The 22,968-nt window shown below is 37.9% G+C and overlaps 1 protein-coding gene across 4 annotated transcripts in view; it reads left to right on the top strand.

Annotated features, from left to right (window-relative positions):
- Positions 1 to 22,101, top strand: part of USP6NL (USP6 N-terminal like) — a 125,970-nt gene extending 103,869 nt beyond the window's left edge. For all 4 annotated transcript variants that reach the window (XM_072857668.1, XM_072857677.1, XM_072857682.1 and 1 more), the window contains 5 exons: positions 796 to 890; positions 3,533 to 3,598; positions 3,688 to 3,787; positions 7,266 to 7,418; positions 18,510 to 22,101. In XM_072857668.1, the coding sequence (XP_072713769.1) occupies positions 796 to 890; positions 3,533 to 3,598; positions 3,688 to 3,787; positions 7,266 to 7,418; positions 18,510 to 19,951 (1,856 nt within the window). In that variant the 3' untranslated portion in view covers positions 19,952 to 22,101. The remainder of the gene's footprint in view (positions 1 to 795; positions 891 to 3,532; positions 3,599 to 3,687; positions 3,788 to 7,265; positions 7,419 to 18,509) is intronic.
- Positions 22,102 to 22,968: the final 867 nt, after the last annotated feature.

Here is a 22,968-nt window from a genome sequence, read left to right as displayed (position 1 = left end):
CAAGTAACCGTTACACGAGAGCCCTGCTTTCCTGGAGATGGCTGAATGCCTGCCTGCTGGTGGGAAGGAGTGAATTAATTCCTTGTTTTGCTTTGCTTGCATGCACAGCTTTTGCTTTACCTATTAAACTGTCTTTATCTCAACCCATGAGTTTTCTTACTGTTGTCCTTCCAGTTCTCTCCCCCATCCCACCAGGGTGGGAGAACAGGAGGCTGTGAGGTGCTTGGTTGCCAGCTGGGGTTAAACCCGTGACAGATATGCCCTTAGTTTCAGTTGTGTGAGCTCACAGTCTTTATATATTCATATTTGTCTTGGTTGAATATCCCTCTTGTCTTCTTTTATGGCCTTTTCTTCAGTGCAGACAGTTCTAGTAGCTGCCTGTGCTGTTTTCCCTTCTACCATGAATTTGCTGGGCGTAATCCTGATTTATGTCTCTTGGTTTTGAAAGTTTTAGTTGGTGTGGGTTGTGGTGTTTTGTTTTGTTTTTTTAAGGAATAATTATAAAATTGGTTTCCGCATGATCTTATAGTGGGTAGACTAACATAGGACTGATGGATCTCCTGTCATGTACCATTACTAATCTGATAAGTCACTAAGGGAATGTGTTGATGTTTGCTGTAGTCATTTAGGCAGGAGTACATGCATATCTGTATGTGGACATCATAATATTACTATGAATATCCGTTCAGATCCACTGGTCTTATAGAAGGATAATGTTCTCAGAGCATTGAATGCCTTTTTTAAGGTCATTTTTATAGTACATACACCTGTTACATGGTCAACTTCTTTTCTTAGGTTTTTTTATTCCTGGTTTTCCAAAACTGTTGAGGTTTCAAGAACACCACGACAAAATACTGAAAAAATTTTTGTCCAGACTTAAGCAGCATTTGGTAAGTAATTGTATCACAATAAAAGCAATACTAATTTTCAGCTTGCTACCTTGTTTCGGTTCAGGTTAACCCACTAGGTTAAGAATACCTCAAACCTCAGAAGAAAATGCAAAGCTCTAAGAGGCGGAAGTGCTGTTGTTTTCATTATAGACAAAGGTACGGTGCACCTTGGCAGAGTTATGATAAAACTGGATCCTAAGAGTAATTAAATTGGGTGTCTGTCTCACTTCTGACCTCTGAGTTAAGGAAAATATGTGGTCCTTCTACCTGGCCTTGTGCAAACTGCTATATAGCAAGCTGATGTTAAAACATTTTATCAAGAGTTTATTGTATGTAGAACTTTGTGGCTCATATCTGGACAGAGGTGACTTTGCAACCAACCAGTTTTAATCTCTGTTTAAAAAATAACCTTTGTAAGAGGAGTTAATGGCCCTTTTAAAATTTGCACATACTCAGTAGTATTTTCACGAAGCTAAATGTTGAGTGCTATCTCTTCTGATGCTCTTAAATAGGAAATATGCTCCTTTTTTTTTTTTTTAATATTGGCTCTATTTATTCTAAGGAACAAATCATTTTTCTAATGGGAGAAAAATGCCCTTCCAATAGTCATCACGAATTTTCTTTTACAATCACGTTGGTTCTGCCAGAATCCATCTCCAAGTCTTAAAAGGTAGCGTAAGAGATGCTCAGTTGCAGCAGCATCTTCCAAGAGTGATAGCTGCTTACAAACATTACCTTCCCAGGACTATGCTATTTTCTGTTTAGTATGTTTATCTCCTTAGGAAAAGAAAAAAAGACAATTTGGGAGCAGAGTAGCGCCTTGGCAATGATGAATTGCATCTAATGTGTGCCTGTTGTATCATAAAATAGAATGTAATGTCGTCTTTTAACAACATGCTGTAAGACCTGCTCATAACATGGAATTAGGCAGATCTGGTTAGGAAAAAAAACACTCTTCTGTGAAAAGGTCAAGTCAAAATTAGTCATGCAATGTGATCTTGTCATCTTTAAAAAACCAGACCAGTTCTGTGACTAACTTGACTCTGAAATGAAAGTTGTGGATTTTGTTTTTACAGTACATGCAAGATGATGATTCTTGTTTAGAAATAGTCTTATTCTCATTTTTGAGGTTGTCACATTTCAGGAACAAAATATCGAATAATCCCGAGAAGATTGGCTGGTTTTAACAATAAATGATGAAAGGCCCTTATACTTTCTAAAAATCAAAAAATAATTATACATGATTGAGGCGATACAACCTGAGGCTGGCACATTATTAAATTTTGTATATTGTTTATATACCTCTTATTACTGCATTTAATAATCAAGAACTTTTTTTCTTCTGGCATTCCCCCCCCCCCCGCCTTGGGTCAATTGAAAAAGAAAGTTTCGGAAAAGTGTAGAAAGTTGCTTTAGGAACTGAAAAAGCTAATTTAAGTAAAATGCTTTGATAGCTCTCTTCTGAGGGAGTTCTTGGCTACTTGTTTAGAGGGATCCAGAAAACATTCACTCTCTCTATATGTTTATTATATATTTTTATTTTCCGTTTTAAATCAGAACTTAGTTCTATTTTTGTGTGAATTAGTTTAGTGGCATTACATTTAATAGCAATCAGTTTTTTTTATCAGGGAAAAGCATGGTCCGTTATATCTGTCTTTCAGTAGGCTGATGGCCATTCTTACAGGTTAGAAAAATCTCAAAATAAGGTGGTTTTTGTTCTGTCTGATTTTAAAAAAAATCTCATCAAGATTATTTCAATTATATTAAGAATTATTTTTCCTCATTTCTTACTGTGAATGTATTGCTAAGATGAGCCCATTTTAACTCGCTGAAAGATGAAGGTAAAGCCTGCAGATAAACCAGAGGGATTTGGTCCATTGCTTATTCAGTGTTTGTATACTTGAAATTTTTGGAAAAGCTGAATGTGGCAAGCATAGAATATAATGTTAGCCGAAAATTAAAATTCAGAATTTCTTAACTTTTCAGCTTTTACTTTGGCTTTTCCTCTAACTTGTGCAAAGAACTTTGAAGAGCTCCATGAAACTGCAAAGAAGCTTTAGCCATCTTTGAATGGGGTGGCATACCAGACAGACTATCTATGCTCTAGGGGAAATGAGGCCCCTTAATTAAGGGTTTTCATTCCTTATCAGTCTAAGTGCTGTTTTGAGGTCCTGTGTTTGAAGAATGTGGTTGTTTTAGGCTGGTTTCTGGTAGATAGGTATTCTTGTCACAAAATCTTTTCAGCCTTTGGCATGAATTGGCAGCCTTGCTATAGAGAAATGAAAGACTAAATGGACCCAGTGCCTGAACTTTGGTTGCTCCAGAGTATTGATATATTTTCTTGAGAGAGGATTTAATCCTCCACTACCTCTGTCCCAAGAATAAGATGGAGGTCTAAGATGTGTTAATACCTCTGCATCTCCGAATGCATGTTTCTTCAGGTGGTGAAGCTGATGAAGAAAAACTACGAAAGACAAAAATTGTATTTGTTGGATTGAAGTAACAATGTTTCATGTAGTTAAATTAATTCTTTATGGTGAATATTGGGTACATCGGCCTCAAGGTGAAAATATTTTTTCATGGACGGTGCAAGACATTACTTGATTTTTGTGAGTATTTTTAAACTTCTGCATTTTTTACAGGATTCTCAGGATATGTCCACTAGCTTTTACACAACAAAGTGGTTTTTCCAGTGTTTCCTTGATCGTGTGAGTATGTTTTTCATTTTCTGTTTCTGTTTTTAATTGTGACTTGAGACAGACTGTTTTCACAGTGTTGCCTGATTCTGTCATTGCAGACTCCCTTTACATTAAGCCTCAGGATATGGGATATCTACATACTTGAAGGAGAGCGGATTCTCACTGCTATGTCTTACACAATTCTGAAACTACACAGAAGTAAGAAACCTCTCAAACATTTGAATGCTAAACAGAGATTCAGCTGGTTTTGTTCTTATTTGTGTAGCTTGACCTTGTGTGAAAATCTTAGTTTCCCATTTGCCTTATGCTATTTCTGACAGGTATTTTTCTTTCCTTATGCACAAAAAGGTCAAAGTCTTTGCTTTATTAATGTATGTGTGTGGTGGGTTGGACACTGGATGCCAAGTGTCCACCAAGCCGCTCTATCACTCCCCCTCCTCAGCAGGATGGCGGGGGAGGAGAAAATAAGATGGGGAAAAAAAACTTGTGGGTCAAGATAAAGACATTTTTATAAAGCAAAAGCTGTGTGTGGAAGCAAAGGAAAACAAAAGATTTATTCTCTACTTCCCATCAGCAGGCGATGTCCAGCCACTTCCTGGGAAGTAGGGCTTCAATATGCATAGTGGTTGCTCCAGAAGGCAAATGTTGTAATAACAAATGCAGCTCCCCCCACTTCTCTTAGCTTTTCTTGCTGAGCAGACATAATATGGTATGGTCTCCAGAAGGACGGGATATCATCCAGAGGGACCTGGACAAGCTGGAGAAGTGGGCCTGTGTGAACCTCATGAGGTTCAACAAGGCCAAGTGCAGGGTCCTGCACCTAGGTCGGGGCAGTCATCGGTTTCAATACAGGCTGGGGGATGATGTGATCGAGAGCAGCCCTGCGGAGAAGGACTTGGGGGTACTGATGGACGAAAAGCTCAACATGAGCTGACAGTGTGCACTCGCAGCCCAGAAGGCCAACCGTATCCTGGGCCGCATCACAAGAAGTGTGGCCAGCAGGTCAGGGAGGTGATTCTGCCCCTCTACTCTGCTCTGGTGAGACCCCACCTGCAGTGCTGCGTCCAGCTCTGGAGCCCTCAGCACAAGAAGGACATGGAGCTGTTGGAGCGGGTCCAGGGGAGGGCCACGAAAATGACCAGAGCGATGGAGCACCTCTGCTATGAGGCAAGGCTGAGAGAGTTGGGGTTCTTCAGCCTGGAGAAGAGAAAGCCGTGGGGAGACCTTATAGCAGCCTTCCAATACTTAAAGGGGGCCTATAGGAAAGATGGGGACAGACTTTTTAGCAAGGCCTGTTGTGACAGGACAAGGAGCAATGGTTTTAAACTAAGGGAAGGCAGATTTAGACTGGATTTAAGAAAGAAATTTTTTACAATGAGGGTGGTGAGGCACTGGCACAGGTTGCCCAGAGAGGTAGTGGAGGCCCCATCCCTGGAAACATTCAAGGTCAGGTTGGATGGGGCTCTGAGCAACCTGATCTGGTTAAAGATGTCCCTGCTCATTGCAGGAGGGTTGGACTAGATGACCTGTAAAGGTCCCTTCCAATCCAAAGCATTCTGTGATTCTATGGTATGGAATATTCCCTTGGTCAGTTTGGGTCAGCTGTCCTGGCTACGTCCTCCCAACCTCTTGCCCACCCCCAGCCTACTGGGTGAGGTGGGGGGGAATGTTGGAGAGACAGCCTTGATGCTGTGGGAGCACTGCTCAGCAGTAGCCAAAACACTGGTGTGTCATCAACACCTTCTCTAGCTACCAATACAAAGCACAGCACTATGAGGGCTGCTATTGGGAAAATTAACTCCATCTCAGCCAGACCCAATACAGTGTGATTGCCAAAGAAAAATATTTATTACAGTAAGAAACTTATTTAAATGTTGACATGAGGTGAGCTGCATTGCTGATTAAACAATGGGGAAGAAATGTAGTTCCACGGTTTGGAAATGGCTTGTTAGCCCCTGCAGGATTTAAACTATCAAAAAAGCGCACAAAGAATCCAGAGCGCGCCACTAAATACCTGAAACTCTATCAGCAAACAACTCAGCAATGAGGAATCACCAGTGTATGTGTCTCTATACCATTGTTTGTCCAAGAATGTAATTAAAATTCAGAATTTCTGTAGTCTGCCTGGATGGCTTCTCTTCCATCTCTTGCCTTTGGGTAAAGTAAAATTTGGGATTTTGAACAGAAGAATTGTCCAAAGCATCTATGCCTGGTTCCCCAAAGGGGTTTAGCACCTTAAGTTCCAAAGGATCCAAAAAGCTTTTGAGGATGGATGTTAGCGTCTAAATATACTTGAGCATTTCTCAGGATGATACATTGTAGCTCGAGTTTGATACAGTCTTACTCTGGGACTTCCACTTTTAGTGAAGTCATTTAACTCTCTGTAAATTCAGAGGTCTGCAGGGAGCTCTGCAGAATTGATGTCTTAAGTTGCTTGCTAGTTGACCCTCCTTGAACCGTGGTGATACTACCTCACTGTCTCACTGGGGTGTATTCATTAGTTTGTTCATAAACTGCTTTGAAAAATGAAAAAGGTTACTCTTTTAATTATTGTACTTAAAGCTAAACATTTAGAAGCAAATTGTTAGGCTTAGCATTTTGGGTTATCTTTTGTATTTGCAAATAGACATCTACTTGAAATTTTTTTTTATTCACCACTCTCTTTATGGGAAGACCTGAGGAAAAAGTCCCAGTGCAGGTTTGCTTGCTTAGCAAGCAAAGTACGTACTTGCTAAGCAAGTACATAGCAACTTCCTCCACGATCAAAACACCGAGGGTACCTTACAGCAACAGAGAACAGAAGACTGGCAGAGAAAGTGGCCGAAGACGGATTCTGATTTGTTTTCCAGCCTCTTGTCTACCCTTAAAAACATTGATGGTATAGCTATCCAGTCAAAGTGGCGTTGTGGAATACATGCCAAGAGCATACAGTGCAAAAACTTTTTTTTTTTTATGGTTTCTGTATAGAAATTGTACTTTCTGGAACTTTTGATGGAATACATATGCTTAAAGAAGCTACATAGGTATGCAGTTACAGCCTTGCAAGCCAAATAGGTTTGCGTGGGAAACATGGCCTTACTGCTGTGTAAAAAGGGAAAGAAAAATAATCTGATAACTGTAAAATGATTTTCAAAATATGACCTGAATTTGACTGAAGTAGCAAAAAATACCTGAATTTTCAGAGAGCCTGAAGCAATGGTTCTGAAGTATGAACTGCCATCATCATTTCATTGGAAGTTAATTCAGTTGTGAATGAAGATACCATAAATATCAATTTTTAAAATGTTTTACTGCTTTTCAAAGCTCTTAATAAGAGAGATGATGTATGTTGTACAGATCTACAGCAGTGTTTTGTAAGTTGAGGATGCAGGCTGAAAAAGACCTGAAGATGTTGGACATAAGAAGGCTGAAGGAGGGTGACTTGTAGTTAGTTTGCTGAAGATGCCCCTTCTTGGAAAACATTGTCCTGACTAGACAATGATAAGTAGAAAGCGTTTCCATGCTGATTTCCATGTTAATTTTTAATACATTTTATATATTTCTGGTGTAGAATTGTTATCTGCTTAATAAGTGTTTTTATTTCTACTTTGAAAACAAAAGCATCTAATGTCTTAAGTACATTTTCCAATGTTCATAATCAAGATATTTTAATGTATAATATTTTCTTCTTATATAGAGCATCTGATGAAATTACAAATGGAAGAGCTTGTAGAATTTCTGCAGGAGTCTTTAGCCAAGGATTTCTTCTATGAAGATGACTTTGTAATAGACCAGCTCCAAAATTCTATATCAGAATTGAAACGAGCAAAGCTGGATTTACCAGTAGCTGGTAAGAAACTCGTACATATGCAGATTTAGATATTTGGAGCTATTCGCACATTGTCCATTTTTAAAGTGTTAATTCATGCTGTTGAAAATTTATCTCTTCATCACTGCATAGGTTTTGTGTTTTTTTTTTTTTTCCCAAAAAATATTTTACAGTTTACAATCAACACCCTTCATTTCATGAGATTTTGCTCTTTTTTTGGTGTTTGTTTACTGGTTGTAAGCTGATGGCAAAGCACTTTAAAAGATCCCATGTTCTGATAATTTTATTAACTTGGATTTATAAAATCTTTAAGATAGAAGATTCAATATCAAGGTTTCAAATTATTTGAAACAACAGCGTTGTCTGAGAATCCAGACTGTCTTGTAGCTTGATTAGCTATGGAACAAACTTCAGGTCAGATAGTTTCTTCTGTTAGTCAAATCTAGATTTTTAATTGTTTGCAGGTGATAGATCTTCTGGGTGTTTAACTGAATTATTTTCTTTGTTTCTTCTCAGCCTTTGTGTTTGTGCTTTTCAGTTGCAGAGAGGAGATGGTTGTTTCATGGGACACTACTTACGAAAAGTGTATAGGATCTCTTCTGCCTGTATTAAGATTCTATAATCTTTTCTATCTCTACCTCCACAATCTTTAATTAGAATTTTTCCTCTGATTATTCAGAGTCCTTTTTCTTTATCCTTGCTAATTATAAAATAGTTTGTGAGAAAGAATATATATTTTAAAAAATTTTAAAGATATGGCAGAAATTACCTTAAAATAACGTAATCATTAAGTTGCTGTGGTTAGCTTTCAGAAGTTAAGAAGTGTCAGAATAAAGGTTGCCTATGTAGCATTGTTGTGATAATTTGTTCCTGAAGCTGTTTCATTAATGAACTTCGTTTTCGGTTTCTGTAGACCTTATTTATTGCATGCAGTATTGGGCTATTTCAGGACTACTGATCACAAATAGATACCTGTTTCATCTGGTTCTTCAGCAGATCTGTCCCTCTGGAGTACAAACACTTTCTGTACGTTTATTTCCCATCATCTTGGCTTCTTCTCAGAGTTTCCCATTTCTCTTGCTCCCTATTCCTGTGTTTTGCCCTCTTTCTGACTTCCTGTAACATCTCTCCGGCACTTTTTCTCCCACCCACAATAGGTCTAAGTCTAGTTCCTGCGCTTGTCTTTTTGTCTGCTCAGTCTTCTTGGTCCTTCTCATCTACAGACTGTGTTCTGTGAGTCTGCAGTTCTCCATGTTACTGTGTGCACTGCTTCTTCCTCTTTCTAGTCACAGCCTTCCCATCCTGCCTTCTCTCCATCCTTTTTTCACAAGCTAGGTTTCGGTCTTGACTTATTCTTCAGAGCAAGTTGCTCTTTTCAGCACTACTCTTCAGCTGTGTGCTTTGTCAGGCATCTTATCACAGCTGATGCTTGGTCATGGTGACTAGATGTGAGCAAATATGTCAATGAGCAACTTTATCTTTTACTGTCAATTGCACTCCATCATGATAAAGGAAGATAGATCACAGGAGTGCTTTCTGTTAAATTTTAAATAGAGTTCTCTGTGATTATGTTTGAACGGTGAGGGGGTTATCCCAAAAAACTTTAATTGTTCATAGACGGGTAGATTTTTCATGAACGTGGTAAAGTAAATTTCAGCAGTGAGAAGTTTCTAGCTTCCACTTGAAACTGTGGTAGCTGAAGAGTTGGGAAAGATTTTTGTAGTTTGCTACATGATGGATCTTCCAGCCTAGAAAATCACATGGATGTAACTAGTGTTGAGAGTTTTGATGGAAAATACAGAATTTACTGGAAATTTTCTTGACGGAAAAAAAATGAAGGCAGAAAGTCTGTTCCTGACTTATTTATGTTTTAATGCTTTTCTTTTGGGAGAATGTAAAATGCCTTCAAGTGAAATTTTGTTTTAGAATACTCTGGATTTTCACAGAAAATTAAAGGAGGCTTTAGGTGACATAAGAGCCATCCACCTTGCAATGCAGTAACAGAAAGTGTGAGACACGAGGAGTCTTCTTGTGGACGCCAATGGCAAAGGGCAGTGAATGCATCTTCTTGCCGAGACAGTTTGGCAATGGAATGCAAGTTGTTTAGTTTCATACTTTGTACACTTAAGTGTAACTTCTGATATGACTAGGTGAGAGGACAGTAATTGTTTTGAGCCATATTGGTTCTTTCTTTTGGAAAGCTCAAGCAACATCAATGACAATAAAATGCTCTTTTTCCCCCCCCCCTCCCTCAACATGAATGAGGGAGGTTTAATATTAAAATAGGAAAAGCAAAACTAAAGTGAAGTGTATTTTGGTGCTGAATGAGGAATTGAGCTTTTTTCTTTTTAATTTCAAAGTAGTCTGGGAAAGCCTCTCTGTGTGGTATGTTTTTGCCAGGGGTAAATGGGAACATTACTTAACCTTTCACAAAATAAATATAAAATGCCTTCATCCTAATCCTTGGGAATCTAGCTGATTTGTCTGCTGTTATCTGTAGTTGAGTGAGGCTGCCTCATTTGTTCTTCATATGAATTTCACGAGCCTTTGATTTTTTTTTTTCCCTTTTCCCACTTTGATGTTCATTTTGGTTTTACTAATCACTGTCTTCAGGCAATAATATTTTTCTACAGGTTCTCAGCATTCTCTAGACATTCAGCTTTGCTCACGTGTCTGTCTGACTCTACTATCTTTACTACCTTCAGTCTCTTTTTACTATTTTTCTTCTAATTTCATGTAAAACTTATGAAACCATTACATGTCATGTAGTAATCCACACAAAAAATACCAGACTGTTCATTTAAGTATCCACTGTAGCCTGAGAAAATAGTGTTTATTTTAGTTTTCTCAGCTGAAATCAAAGCACTACTTCCTATTTTGTACTTTTTTTTTTTCATTGAGCAACAATTACACCTTTAAGAACTAAAGTAAAAATGCATGTTAGGAAAAAGAAAAAATCTCCATCTTACAGTTGCATCAGTATCAGTCATCCAGGAATAGCAGTGAGCTAATTAAGCTCAGTGGAATTTTCCATCTGGCATCCTTTGTTAGGCTGTATAGATTTTCCTGCCCTAGTAGGGTAAGCTGCAGTAGGATATTAAAAGAGGTAATAACTTTTGCGTTACTTTAAAGTGGATGACTGCTGATGTCTGATGTAGCTTTCTCTGGCTTGCTTCCTCCGTCGCTTCTCCCACTGAATTAAGGAGCTACTTGTTCCCTTCAGAGCAGAGAGGAAGAAACAGACTTCGTTTAACACTTTCTCACTGATAAAACCCTTAAAATGCTCAGCCAGAACATGGACGTTAAGGGGATCATGCTAATTTTGGATGTCAGTGAAATCCTTTTGCTAATACTAGGGCTATTTTGCATAAAGCAGACCATGGATTTTCATTCCTCCTTGTGGTAATTTCTAGTCTAACTGCTGGCTGGTATAGGATAGCCTGTACTTAGCAACTACCACCTTCAGAGGATGGCTTGCAACTGAAGTGCTGTTATCAAAACCCAAGGTAGGCATCCCTATCCCAGTGACTCAATGGAGACAGTAAAGTGTATGGATAAGCACACTTCTTATTGGCAAGCTGCTTGGTTATCAAGCCCTCAGAGAGCCAGGCTGTGCCAGCTAGACGGTAGAAACTGTCCTTTAAGGTGGTGCTTCTCTGACATATCCTCAAGCAAATTTAGTAGAAAAAGCAATTGGTATTTTCTGGATTGCTTGGAACATTATGAAGGGGGTCCACACCACAGCAGGTTCTTGAACAGCACACTCATCTAAATCTGTATGACTCCTGTTTACATCTTCTCAAGGAGCCAGATCTGACACAGAGTGGACAATCTCTTCCTTAATTCAAGGATGATGTCTAGAGCATAGTGAAAGGAATTTTCTTGGTATACACCACTGATTTCCAAAATTTCTTGATGCAGATTCTTTCCTTGGCTGTTATTTAAAAGAGCAGCAAAATTCTTTAAATGCTTACAGGATACAGATAGAATTTCCAGCTTTGCTATAAGTTATTTCTGTAGGACTACATAAATAATGCAATGCTTAATAAACAATATTTATATATTAATACATTTTTTTTAATAGTGTCTGACTTCAATAAACAGAAGTGCTTACCAGTGAAAGCTTCCTATTCTACTTAAAAATGTGTGGCTGAAAATAGTTTATTAATCTAGTGCTTCATAAACAAGACAGTCAGGCCCACCTTCAAGGCTGAAGGCTCTCAGGTCTGTTCTTGAGACCATTTCTCACCTGAGTTTTGATATAAGGTGTCCTGAAAAGGCAGGGCAGAGGGATCCTGGTTTTGGTGTTGTTTTTTTTTTATGACAAAGTTTAATAGACCTTACAGCAGCTGAGGAGGCCTTAAATCAGAGATAAAGGTCTTGTACCTTAATTTTAAAGCAGTATTGGCAAATCTGGAATCTGCCCTTGTCCTTGTGATCATTCTAACTTTATTTGCGCGTGATAACACCAGCTTTAAACTCCGACTCAATTCTTCTAGTTCTCCCAGCCTTTTCTGTATTCAGGGAAAACTAGCAAATGAATCTTGCATTTGCCATAAATTTTTAAATGTTTGTCTGCTATTTATCTTTGAAGGTATATTTTATTAAATTTATTATCAATATATTTTATTCAAATGTCTGTCTGTTTTAACTACTCATCAGTGACAGTGCAGAAGTATACACTAGGTTGATAATCTATTAAATAATGTCTATTCTCTGCTGTTAATGTGCCTTTTGACAACCAAAACAATAGAAATACGTAAGTCAGCTTGACTTTCCTGTTTCTGATGGTGTCTCTTTCGGTTGTGTTTTGTTTCAGAGGAATTTTGGATTTTTCACTTGTGCTTGAAGAATATACAAGTAGCTATTTTTTACTATGCACTTCATATTTTAATCAACTAAACTAATTTTTCTGCCTTGTTTCTTGTGTGATGCAACTACTTTACAATATTATGAAGGAAATTAATATATGGAATTATACTAATTAGTATCTTATTTCAGCAGTTTCAGACATTGGCTTTGCATAATTTAAAAATCTTTACTGTTTAAAACTTGCATTCTTTTTAAAAATACGATCCAGATAGTTACATTGGTCATTGTTCATATTCCTATTTTAACCTGACTTTTCAAGAAAGTATATTTTCTGGAAGAAATATGGAATTAGGGATGTAAAGCGAAGTGGTTAATTTTAGAAATTTTTTTTTTTTTTGCAAAGGCAGCTTACAGACATACAGCAGCTGGCCACCTGTATCTTCTGGTTGATGACCAAATTTGTTAACATTTCCATTGTTTATCTAAATGCAGATGTTTAAAAAGTAAGTTCTCCTTACTGTCAGCACTACAGAAGTGACATAGCAAACTGTATTTTGTTCTACCTTCAAGTTGTCAGGCAGGATTTCATTTTAGTAACTCCTTTGCTGATGATGGCATATAAAGGGGGAGCAGCAGAGGCTGACTTTCAGACAGCAGCTTGAGCTTCTAGTGCAGGCACTTAGATTTCTTTAAAATTCCCTTGGACTTGTAAACTGAAGAAGTAAGATGGGATGTCACTGATGGAAAATAAACACAAAATATCAAGATGTCATTTTAAGAGTTGTTTTTATGACCATTACCATCCTTGAAAACTGTGTTAGAACAGTCAAAGTGCATGTATTCTGGTGCTGAAATTAAGGACTAGACGGTTATTCACCAGAGAGAGCACTTAAAGCACTTTACTCCAATTATATGTCTGCTATTCAATGTATGAGGCTGTTAGTGCATCCTGAAGCAATTATCTGTAAAAGTCTTGTAGTTGAGATCGACTTCCACTGGGTGGTGACCAAGACTTGTTAGAGCAGGAAGAAGTCAGTAGACTCAAACTTTCTTTAATATGACTTGAATTTCTTATCTTTTGGGGAACAGTCAGATCTGCTCATGTTTGCTTTGCTTCTTTTCATGTCAGGTAATACGTTTACCAGCACCTGATTGTTCTTGTTTTGCTTAAATTGTCTCCCTCTACTTCCATTTCTCTCCTTCCTCACCCATTTTTCACCCTATTTTCTTTGTTGTTTGCTTGTTTTATGCTATACTGCATACAAGCCAACTAAATCACTACCTTTCTTTTAAAGGAAAAATAGAAAATCCTATAGTCCCAGCTCTGTAAATTCTGAGATAAGCTATTTTGTTTGTCTTTGGGAAAAGCCAGTAACTAAACTCTGTGTAGGAACTGGTTTTGTTGAAGGAAGAGGGGGAGAGAAGGATGAGAGGGTACCCAGTTCTGCATCTCATGCAAATACTGGCAACCTGGGAAAAAAAATCTGATTGCCCTGTTTACTTCAGAAGACAAGGGCACATTTGATGACTGTAGTGTTCGCTGCCAAAACAATCTCAGCTGAACTGGACAGCTTTGTCTTAACTTCTAGTTTTAAAATGCTTTTAAACCTTGTGTGTAAACATCATAGATTGTGTAGAAAACCACTTGTTCCAGAAATTCTTCTTGTAGAATTCAAACGTTTCTCTGTTCCTCAGTCAGACAGGTATGTCCAGAAAGTGAATTAGTTCAGACTTTGGATCAATAGCACAAACAGATATTCAATTCAATGTCCTTGAAAACATCCAAATAAAATTTCTGCATGCTCAGATCTGAGGAGTTGGAACAGTGAGTTTAGTTGAAGTGGTAAAGATCATGGTTGAGAGCTGCGTGTGAGGCTTTAGGCAGATTTGGAGCAGAAAATTGGTAAATAAAAGATATGTGGATTGTAAGAAGAATTGGTGCTTTTGCATGCTTCTCTGGTGAGCTGTTTGTGTACCTCTTCATGGTAGAGGTGTTTGTTGTAACTCGGTTTCTTTTGTTTGCTTTTGCATTGTGGTTTCTTTTCCTCAGCTTTTTGCTTTTATTACCTTTTTTTTGTTCTTTCTGGCCAGCATGTAGCATCATTATTTTCTTGCTACTCTTGCTGATAGCGGACTGCTTAAAGCATTCACAGACATAGTTTGCATGCTATTTTGTGCATTTGAGGAATGTCTCATTGTATTAATGTGCATTGTGATAGATTTGGTAATCCTCTACTTGTTTAATATTGTGGAATTTTTTTGAACTTCAGAGTTTTTATTTGTTTTTGAAGTACTTGGTAGTTCCACTGGAAGTGACAGCCCTGTGCATGTGTATGTATATGTATGCATGATCTGTATACTTAAATTAGAATTAAATATCTGTTTTGCAGTTTAAAACAAATTGGTTTTCCTTTAGAAGGTGACTGGTTTGCAGGATGCCTTTGTGCTGCAGCATCATAGATCCTTATACAACTCTCTTCCTCCCAATGCTTTTTATGGCAGGAGGTGATGAGAGCTCAAGCATTTTTTGAACCAGAACAAGGTCTGTGCTTCATAGCTTTGATTACTGAATTGAGTACCTGTAGCAGTGTGGCCTTTCTTAGTTTCACATGCAGATGTCGTTGAGTAAGCAAGCTGTGTCAGTTGTTTCTGTCTAGGTCAAGTTAAACCAAGTTCTGTGGAAGCCCTGTGGCTAAGATTTAAAGCTGTATTTCTTCTTTTCCCCACTGACCCTCCTTCCGCACGTACTCGTCGTTCCATGTTTTTGTTTTCCCTGAAAGCACTAAGCTCTGGTATTACCAGCCTATAAGCATGGTATCATGCTGTTAGAATGCAGAGGTTTTCTTCTAAATGAACTATTGTCTTGGAACGATTTGCTTGTTGCTCAGTACATGAATTAACGTTGAGTTTTAACAGTTTCACGACAGACCTAGTAAGACTTCTCTGATATTCATTTTACAGCTGTAATTCATGCGATAGCATGCATAATCTAGACAGTGCAGCCCACATATACCTAGTTGTAGTGTGTTCTTTTACCCTGAAATGTGAAGGAAAGATGACAGAAAGTAATCTTCAAAGCAGCCTAGATAGAATTCAAAAAAATGTCTGCAGTATTCTCACTTGGGTTTTATTAGAGCTTAATGGTAATTAAGAAACCTTAAGTGTGTGAAATTAAAAACCAAAAAACTCACACAAACCCCACCTTTATTGTACAACCAAGTATATTTCAAAGGATCTTGTATTGCTCTGTATGCATTTCTTAAAGAGTAAAAGCTGGAAGAAAGGAAATCAGTTCATGCTTTTAACGTCGTTGTACAAATGAAGGAAGCATTGCAGCCACTAGAGGAACTTGTCTTCAGGGGTTTTTTTATATAGCTTGAATAGCTGAATTTCAAGCATGGGAAAAAATAAATCATTTTTTCTAAAACATTTATTGCATACAAGGACAGAAATTAAATAATTTACAGGTGTTGAGGAGCCATTTTGTTATGCTATCCCATAACTGCTATGGATCACCTGGAGGTTATAAATGGATTTAGCAGCATATAAAGACTAGTTGTATATGATTTAGATGACAAGTTTTTGTTATGTACTTTGAGTATCGTTTCTTAATTCAGACTTCATGCTATTTTAACTTTCAAAATTAGTAAGATTGAAAGCACTGTAATATATAGTTCCAGCATCAGTAATATTTATTATGGGCAAAATTCACTTTTATTTAGAAGACAAGATCTTCAGCTTTGCTTGACACTGTGTTTGAGGATGCAAATGGAATTAAATGGTACAAATGCCTTTTGCCAAACTGAAGCAAGTTCAGAAAGTGAACTCCTCTTCATAAAGAATAAAGAACAATTTTGAAGAGGCTGGTGCAGCAGGCAGTATATTGCAGAGCTGTTAAATCATCCGCTTACAGCATCCATGCAACTCATTCCTCTGTCTCCTCATCTGTTCTTCCAATGGTGCGCTGCAGGGGAGTGCAAGTCTAAAAATCCATGCTCCAGATTTTAGCCTGATTTGTGAATAGTGCGGCCCCGCAGCAAGAGAGAACAAACCACGAGGCTTGCAATTCCAAGAGCTGCTCATTGGAGCTGAACGCTGAGGTGCTACCCCACTGTCTTGCAACCATTTATGTAGGTGTTCTCCATCACAGAGTATAGCGTGCCAGGTGTATAATCCTGTAAGATGATTTAACATGTGGAATCTCCCCTTTGGGGACAAGTAACTGGGGAGAGGGCTCAGCATGAGTATCTTCCGTTGCCAAGTTGTAGCAAGGTAGACAGTGAGTACCTTCAGTGTAAGAGCATAGGTTTGTGTATCTAAATAATTATATGATCATAATTGAGCAGAAGATAACTAGGGGAAAGTAAGAGCAGTGGATTTTTCTACAGAAAGCCTGGGTAGGCTCTGTTTATTATATGTAAACTGAGGTTTCTGAAGTTACATCTTTAGAAAGGAAAGGGTGGGTTTCCATATGACCTTGGGCCTCATATGAAGACTCTGAAAATCAAGAAAAGGCTAGTTTAATTGTTTGGCAAAACCAGACTGTTTTTATTAAGTACTTTTTATTTAGTTATCTTGTCATGACACATGGCGTCATTGTATTCTTTTCTGCTGTCCTCCTGCTATGTCGTAGCTGGCACAACCTATAAGTTTTTCTTTAGTTTATATAGCAACTGATCTGTGATGGTAGTTTGTTATGCTGTTATAATAAATAACACTGACCTTGGCTACTGGCTTTCCTCTGCGTGTATCTGTCATGAACCAGTCATCAAAAGTTGAACTCATACTATTGACCGTAAAAATGAACATAGCTCACTTGTAACCACAGCACTTGTGTCAGGGATAGAGACATTTGTGTGTAGTCGCTCCTGTGAACCCATATAGACACATAAAAGGAATTTTAATTACAAATAGCTAGAAAGAGTGAGGTGCTAGCTGTATGATCTTTGATGACGGAGAAGGATTCTACAGTTCTTGTCTTAGGAAGAAACAAGAATTAAAATTATTTTACTGGCAGCCATTTTATATAATTTCTTTTGTATAACATTTAAGCAAGGGTAGCCATTTCTTTTTTTTTTCTCCTTACAACGGAGCTGTTGCTTAATAAATAGATACAGAGTAGGATTTGTTTGGTTATGCTGACTTTAAAAGTTTGTTTATTTTGGGGGAAATACTGAACATCAAATAAATTAAATTTAGATTAATAAATTTAATGAGAAGTATATGACCTTTTCTGCTTATAATGGGAAAGTAATGTATTACACAAAAATAAGTTATATGGAAGTGGATATGGTAAAAGACTTTGGCTGAGAATATGAAGGATGTTGACTGCTAAGGAGAAAGACTGCAGTGGAAAGTTTGATGTAAATTGTTATATGAGCAGCAACAAGCAATGAAATGCGTCTTTATTCTTTCTGTAGTGGCAATGTGGATTGTTCTGGGTCCCCACATAACTGATGTTTACCACTGGCTGTTGTGATGTGTTGAGCTCCAGTCTGGGAGAACTGTCCATTCATATCCTAGTTTTGTAAATGATGTCCTTGTGCTTGACAAGACTTGTCCATTGAACACTCAATTGAAATCATGACGTAGCCAGTATCAGTATTAGCTACTTCAGTTGTTCTATAACTGATAGAAAACTGAACTGAAAAAAATATGATTCTGCATAGAGTCTTTTAGTTATACTGTAGCTTTTTAATACTGAGGGTGAAATTTCTAGGCAGGGGTTGAGGGGGAACAAGGACTTAACTGTGCAGATGTTAATGAGGAGCTCCACCCAAAAAAAGAAGTGAGAGAGTGTGCAAAGATATCTGGTAGGAAGCTTGTGTATGTGAGTGAGGAGCTGATAGTATAGCTTACCAGAGGTGAACATTAAAAGATGAATGACTGGAAGACAACAGATTGGGAGAGGGATATTGGGAAGGATTTTTAAAGTGGAGAAGGTTGTTTACTTAATGTGACAGGGGCAGTGTGAAGAGTGTTACATACAGAGTGGGTACTGTAACCAAAATGTCATCTAGGAAAATGATTTTTTGCAGCAGTGTCATGAATGAGCAAAAGCTTGGCAAGATTGCATCAGCTGTAGAAAGGAAGACTAGAGTAACTGGTTGAGATGAGAGCCTAAACAAAATCTTTGTTCAATGTCAGTATACAGAAAAACCTTTGAGGTGTTTAGCAGCATGGTGACCCAGAGAGAGGCCCAGGTAATAGAGTTCATAGCTATTTTTGCTTGCATGACCAACAGATCAAAGATGACTTCTGTACAAAGGTGAATTTATGTTATTACTGTTCTTGTTTTAGGTAAAGAAGATGAACTTCCAAAGAAGCCATTGGGGCAGATTCCATCAGGACCTCAGCCTGCTATGCTTAACTCCACTCCAATGCTTAATGGACAGAACAGCACTGGTACACAAACATCAAGAAGGACAGAGAGGAGACCACCCCCAGGAGAAGAACCAGAAAGTTCACCAAATAACCGAACAAGAATTAATTCACTGGAAAAGAAACCTTCCTTAAAACAGCAGAAGACTCGACCAATAGAGACACAAAGTAGTATGCCTAAGAATGAGGTAGATACCAGAAGAAAGCCTCAGCCAACAGAGCCAGACAACTCGAGACAGTATAATAATGCAGCTGCTAATCAAAATTCTAATGCTACTTCAAATACAAGAAGGGAATTTGTACCTAAGTGGAATAAGCCGTCTGATATAAAAATAATTGAAAAGACAATGAAACTTACTGCAGAGGTGAAAGGAAGGCCAATAAACCATTCGGTTTTGGGCCCACCACCAAGTCCTGGAGAAATGCAGCCTTTGAATGTAAAGCAAAAGATGAGGGTTTTGGATGCTGATGAAGGTAAGCGAGGGTCTAATGCATCTCAGTATGACAATGTTCCAGAAGTTGAGAATGAGAATGAGAATCTTGTTGAAGAGATGCTTGAGAGAGCTCATCCACAGAGCCCTAGGCATGTAACATATTCTAATAGTCCAAGAAAGCAAACTGAAAAAATACCAACTCCATTAAAAATACCCAATAATTACACCTTCACTTCACAACCCAGATCTCCAAAATATTCGTCGCAATCTGATGGACCACCTCATGGACCGAATGTAAAACAGCCACTGCCATGTTATAGTAATCCATTTACTTACCACGGAAATTCTCCAAAACATGTTTCCAGTATAGGCAATGCGAGTTCTGTACCTCTGCATTATCATGGGAATCGAACCAGCCCTTCTGGTAGGCCATATGGTTCTTTTATTTCAGTAGATTATTCTCCGGATAAACTACAAATGAATTCCTATCCTGCCAGTCGCCAAAATCCTCTTTCACCAACCCCTGGTCAGATAGAAGTAGCCCCTGCTGATGCTTATACCAGCAACTCAAGGTCCCCCACAGGTGTCAAATTCATAATCCCTCCAGTGGATTATTTACCAGAAGATAGAAAGTGGCCAGATACTGCGTATATTTACAGACATGAACCCTACAGGCAGCCCTGGAGCCAAGACATTAACAAAGGCCGCTTGGATAATTTCCAGAAATACCAGCATTTTCAGTCAACACCTTTTCAAGACCCTAGTCTTCCTGCTGTTTCTGTGGATAGTCCAATAAGATACAGGACTTCACCAACCTTTGAAGAGCATGGTTCACCACAATACCAATATTCAAGCCCATCAGCTCAAGCCCAACACTATCGAAATAGAAATGATGGATTGTCTATGCATGAATCTGTGCTTCTCTGAGAAATCTGTCTATACTTAGTAAAATGTCAAGAACCAAAACCAGTTAAACATTACGGTGTTAGTAGTAGTCCACCTCAGTTCTTCTATGAAATGCGGACAGTTTGCGTGACTCTCAAAAATAACAACACTATTTCAAAGATGTTTCAGACTTTCATTGAAGGCTAGTTGAGTTCTTAGACTTGCATTGAAGCTATTGAAAGTGATCTGATGCACACAGACATAGCAATAAGATCATATACACAATGTGGTTAATACTGTCATTGTTCCTTACATTTAAATAACTTGTGTTACGATCTTTCTGCCTAAAACCTGTAACACATTTACAAGTTTTATTTTGACTGACATTGTTAATGCACTGTACAGATGTGTGTGTGTGCGCGCGCGTGTGTGAGTGTGCACTTACAATACACAAACGCATATGGAAAAAAGCTAAAGAGTTTAAATGTAAATGCATTTAACTTTGGGCAAAGCTTGTGAAGTACATTTATTTCATATTAATTTTTCTTTGTAATTTATTTGAGAAGCCATTCATTTTGAATGGGAATTTCTGTTGTTTTTATACAGCTGCCTCAGCATCCCAGTATCTATTCTGGGCAGGAGAGATGCTTTGGGATTATTAATTTAATCTTATGTGAGAGTTAATTTCCTCTCCTTTGACTACTGTTTGTCATTTTCCTCAGCAAGAAGGAGCAGGCAGGCAAAAGCAGGAAGCCAAAAATGTGTCTCTAATCTGGCTAAGAAATGGTGCTTAAAATTCAGGGCAGTCTTTAATTTTTTAGGTGCATCAAAAGAAGTAGAGAATTTTTACTTTCTTGCCCAAATCTACCTTCAGAATGTTGTCCTGTATGCAAAATAGTGGAGCACAGTAAGAGTAATGCCAGATACAGAAATGGTGCTGCACTCTTCACTTTTTGCCATGCTGTGCTGTCAAACTAAACAAATTGGTTGCAGGGCCAAATCTCACTGGTATCAGAGAACGACCAGCTCCTCGACACTCTCGTGAAGCATGTGCAGGAGTCGGGGATTTGGTTGAGGCTTGACGTTCCCTGAGCTGTGGGAGTATGCAGTGTTCCTTCTCTTAAGCTTTGTCATGTCAATTCCATTTTGTTTTGCCCTTTTTTACCCCAAAGAGCCCAGTAGGTTCATGTCTGTGATTGGGCATGTGCTGCTGTGCTATCAGGCTGCTGAGAGACTGTGCGGTGTTTTATACTAAAATGATCCTGACTGTTAATAGGAAGCTTAAACGCCTGGTAATGTAAGTATTTTTGATTAGTGTTTGCAGCCTTTTCTACTTCGTGTTTTCCTTTCCTTGACTGTGAATTGGGGGTGAAAAAAAATGCAGGTGAAGTGGCACATGTAGGATACAGTCCTGCGAGCTGCTGGGTGCCGCGTAGTAAGTGCTGAATGCACTGACATCTCATTGAAACCAATGGGAGTTGAGGCGGATAAGGATCTCGCCAGAAGAGGTCCTTGGAGTGCTTAACAGAAAGATTTTTCTAATACTTAAGTACCAAACATTGGTATGAACACCAGTTTTGGATGGTTTGGAAGGTTGTCCTGTTATCCTTTGTTTTGTAAGATTTGTTAACTGAAAACATAGAAATGGATTTTTTTTTTTTTTTCCTTTAAAGAATGAGCTTTAGTGCCTATAATTGCTGCAGGTTGGCTCTGTAAGTTTTAAGGTACAGAAGTAAAACAATTTTTACAAATGGAAGTAACATTTACTTAGTATATTTCAAAAACTTTTTTTTGTGTATATAATGTGTCTGATGTAATTTTTAATGAACTGGGCAATTTTATATTTTAAAAATGGCAAATTGCAGCGAAGTAACAGTAGCAAAGCACTACACTGAAACTAAACTAAAATTGTGAAGATAAATATGACTTGGGCTTACCTTAGTTCTGATTGCTTACAGCAGCTTAGAAATGTATGTATATAATATCGTGGCTAAATGTAATAATCTCAGTGTTTAACGATGGTTCTGTAATTCATAACAAAGCTGTACAATTTATTTGTGCAAGCAACACAAGGCTTCAAAATATGTATCAGCATTAGTAAATACTGTAGATTTTTATATATAAAATATATACACACTATTTTCTTATGTCATCTGCAACAGTTTTATAACTGTGTATCCTATTTTGATGTGACTATTTTTAACATGTTAAAATAATAATAATTAAGCTTATGTTGCTTTGTCTTTATTTTTAATTATCTGATTAGCTCAAAAGTGGACTTTTGCTCTCCTCAGCCCAAATAATTGCTTTTTGTAAGTCAATCATGTATGTATATATATTTGATGTATGTCCTATTTAATTTGTACTTGTTTATTTTTAGACTAAGCAATATGGATACAGTCTATATAGTGCTTTTGCATTATTATAGAAGCAGCAAGATTATTGATTATAGTTTACTACACTGCTAAACCTTAACCTATCATTTGCGAAAGCTAGGAGTATAAACTGTGATCATAATTTTCTGGTTTTGTTCTAATAATCTCACCCGATACCAATTCAAGAGGGGAGAATTATTGGCATGAGAGACTCGCAAATTTGCATTGATCAAAGTGCAAAATAATAGTTTGACTGTGGCTGCTGTCTCTCACATGTTTAGAGGACAGTATAGAGGTTTTAAAAAAAAAAAAAAAGCCTTGTCATCTGTTTGTAGTACAAAATACACTTTTATCTTCATTTAACTGGACAAACCAAACTAAAGGTACTGCCAGTGTCAAATCTGTCATTCTTACCAGAAACAAAAAACCTCTCTATGCAGAGTAAAGTGAGACAGGGCTGTGCCAGTATCTTGCTGGTAGAGGGAATCGTCTCAGCGTAATGGATTAGATATCCTTGTAAGAGCTTTTCTGTCACTGTTTTTTGATCTGAAAACAGTCAAGCAGTAAGTATCAACATAAAATACTCGAGACGTTCTCTTCCCATGTTTTCATAGTTTTCCAAAATTTGCCTTCCTTGAGATGTATGAACTGTAGGGGTTTTGTCCAGGTTAGTTGTCATGGCTC

This window comes from Ciconia boyciana, chromosome 1 (genome assembly GCF_034638445.1).
Source record: "Ciconia boyciana chromosome 1, ASM3463844v1, whole genome shotgun sequence".
Classification (NCBI taxonomy): Eukaryota; Metazoa; Chordata; class Aves; order Ciconiiformes; family Ciconiidae; genus Ciconia; species Ciconia boyciana.
The sequence above is the reverse complement of the archived record's forward strand: the minus strand, read 5'-3'. Positions and strand labels throughout refer to the sequence as shown.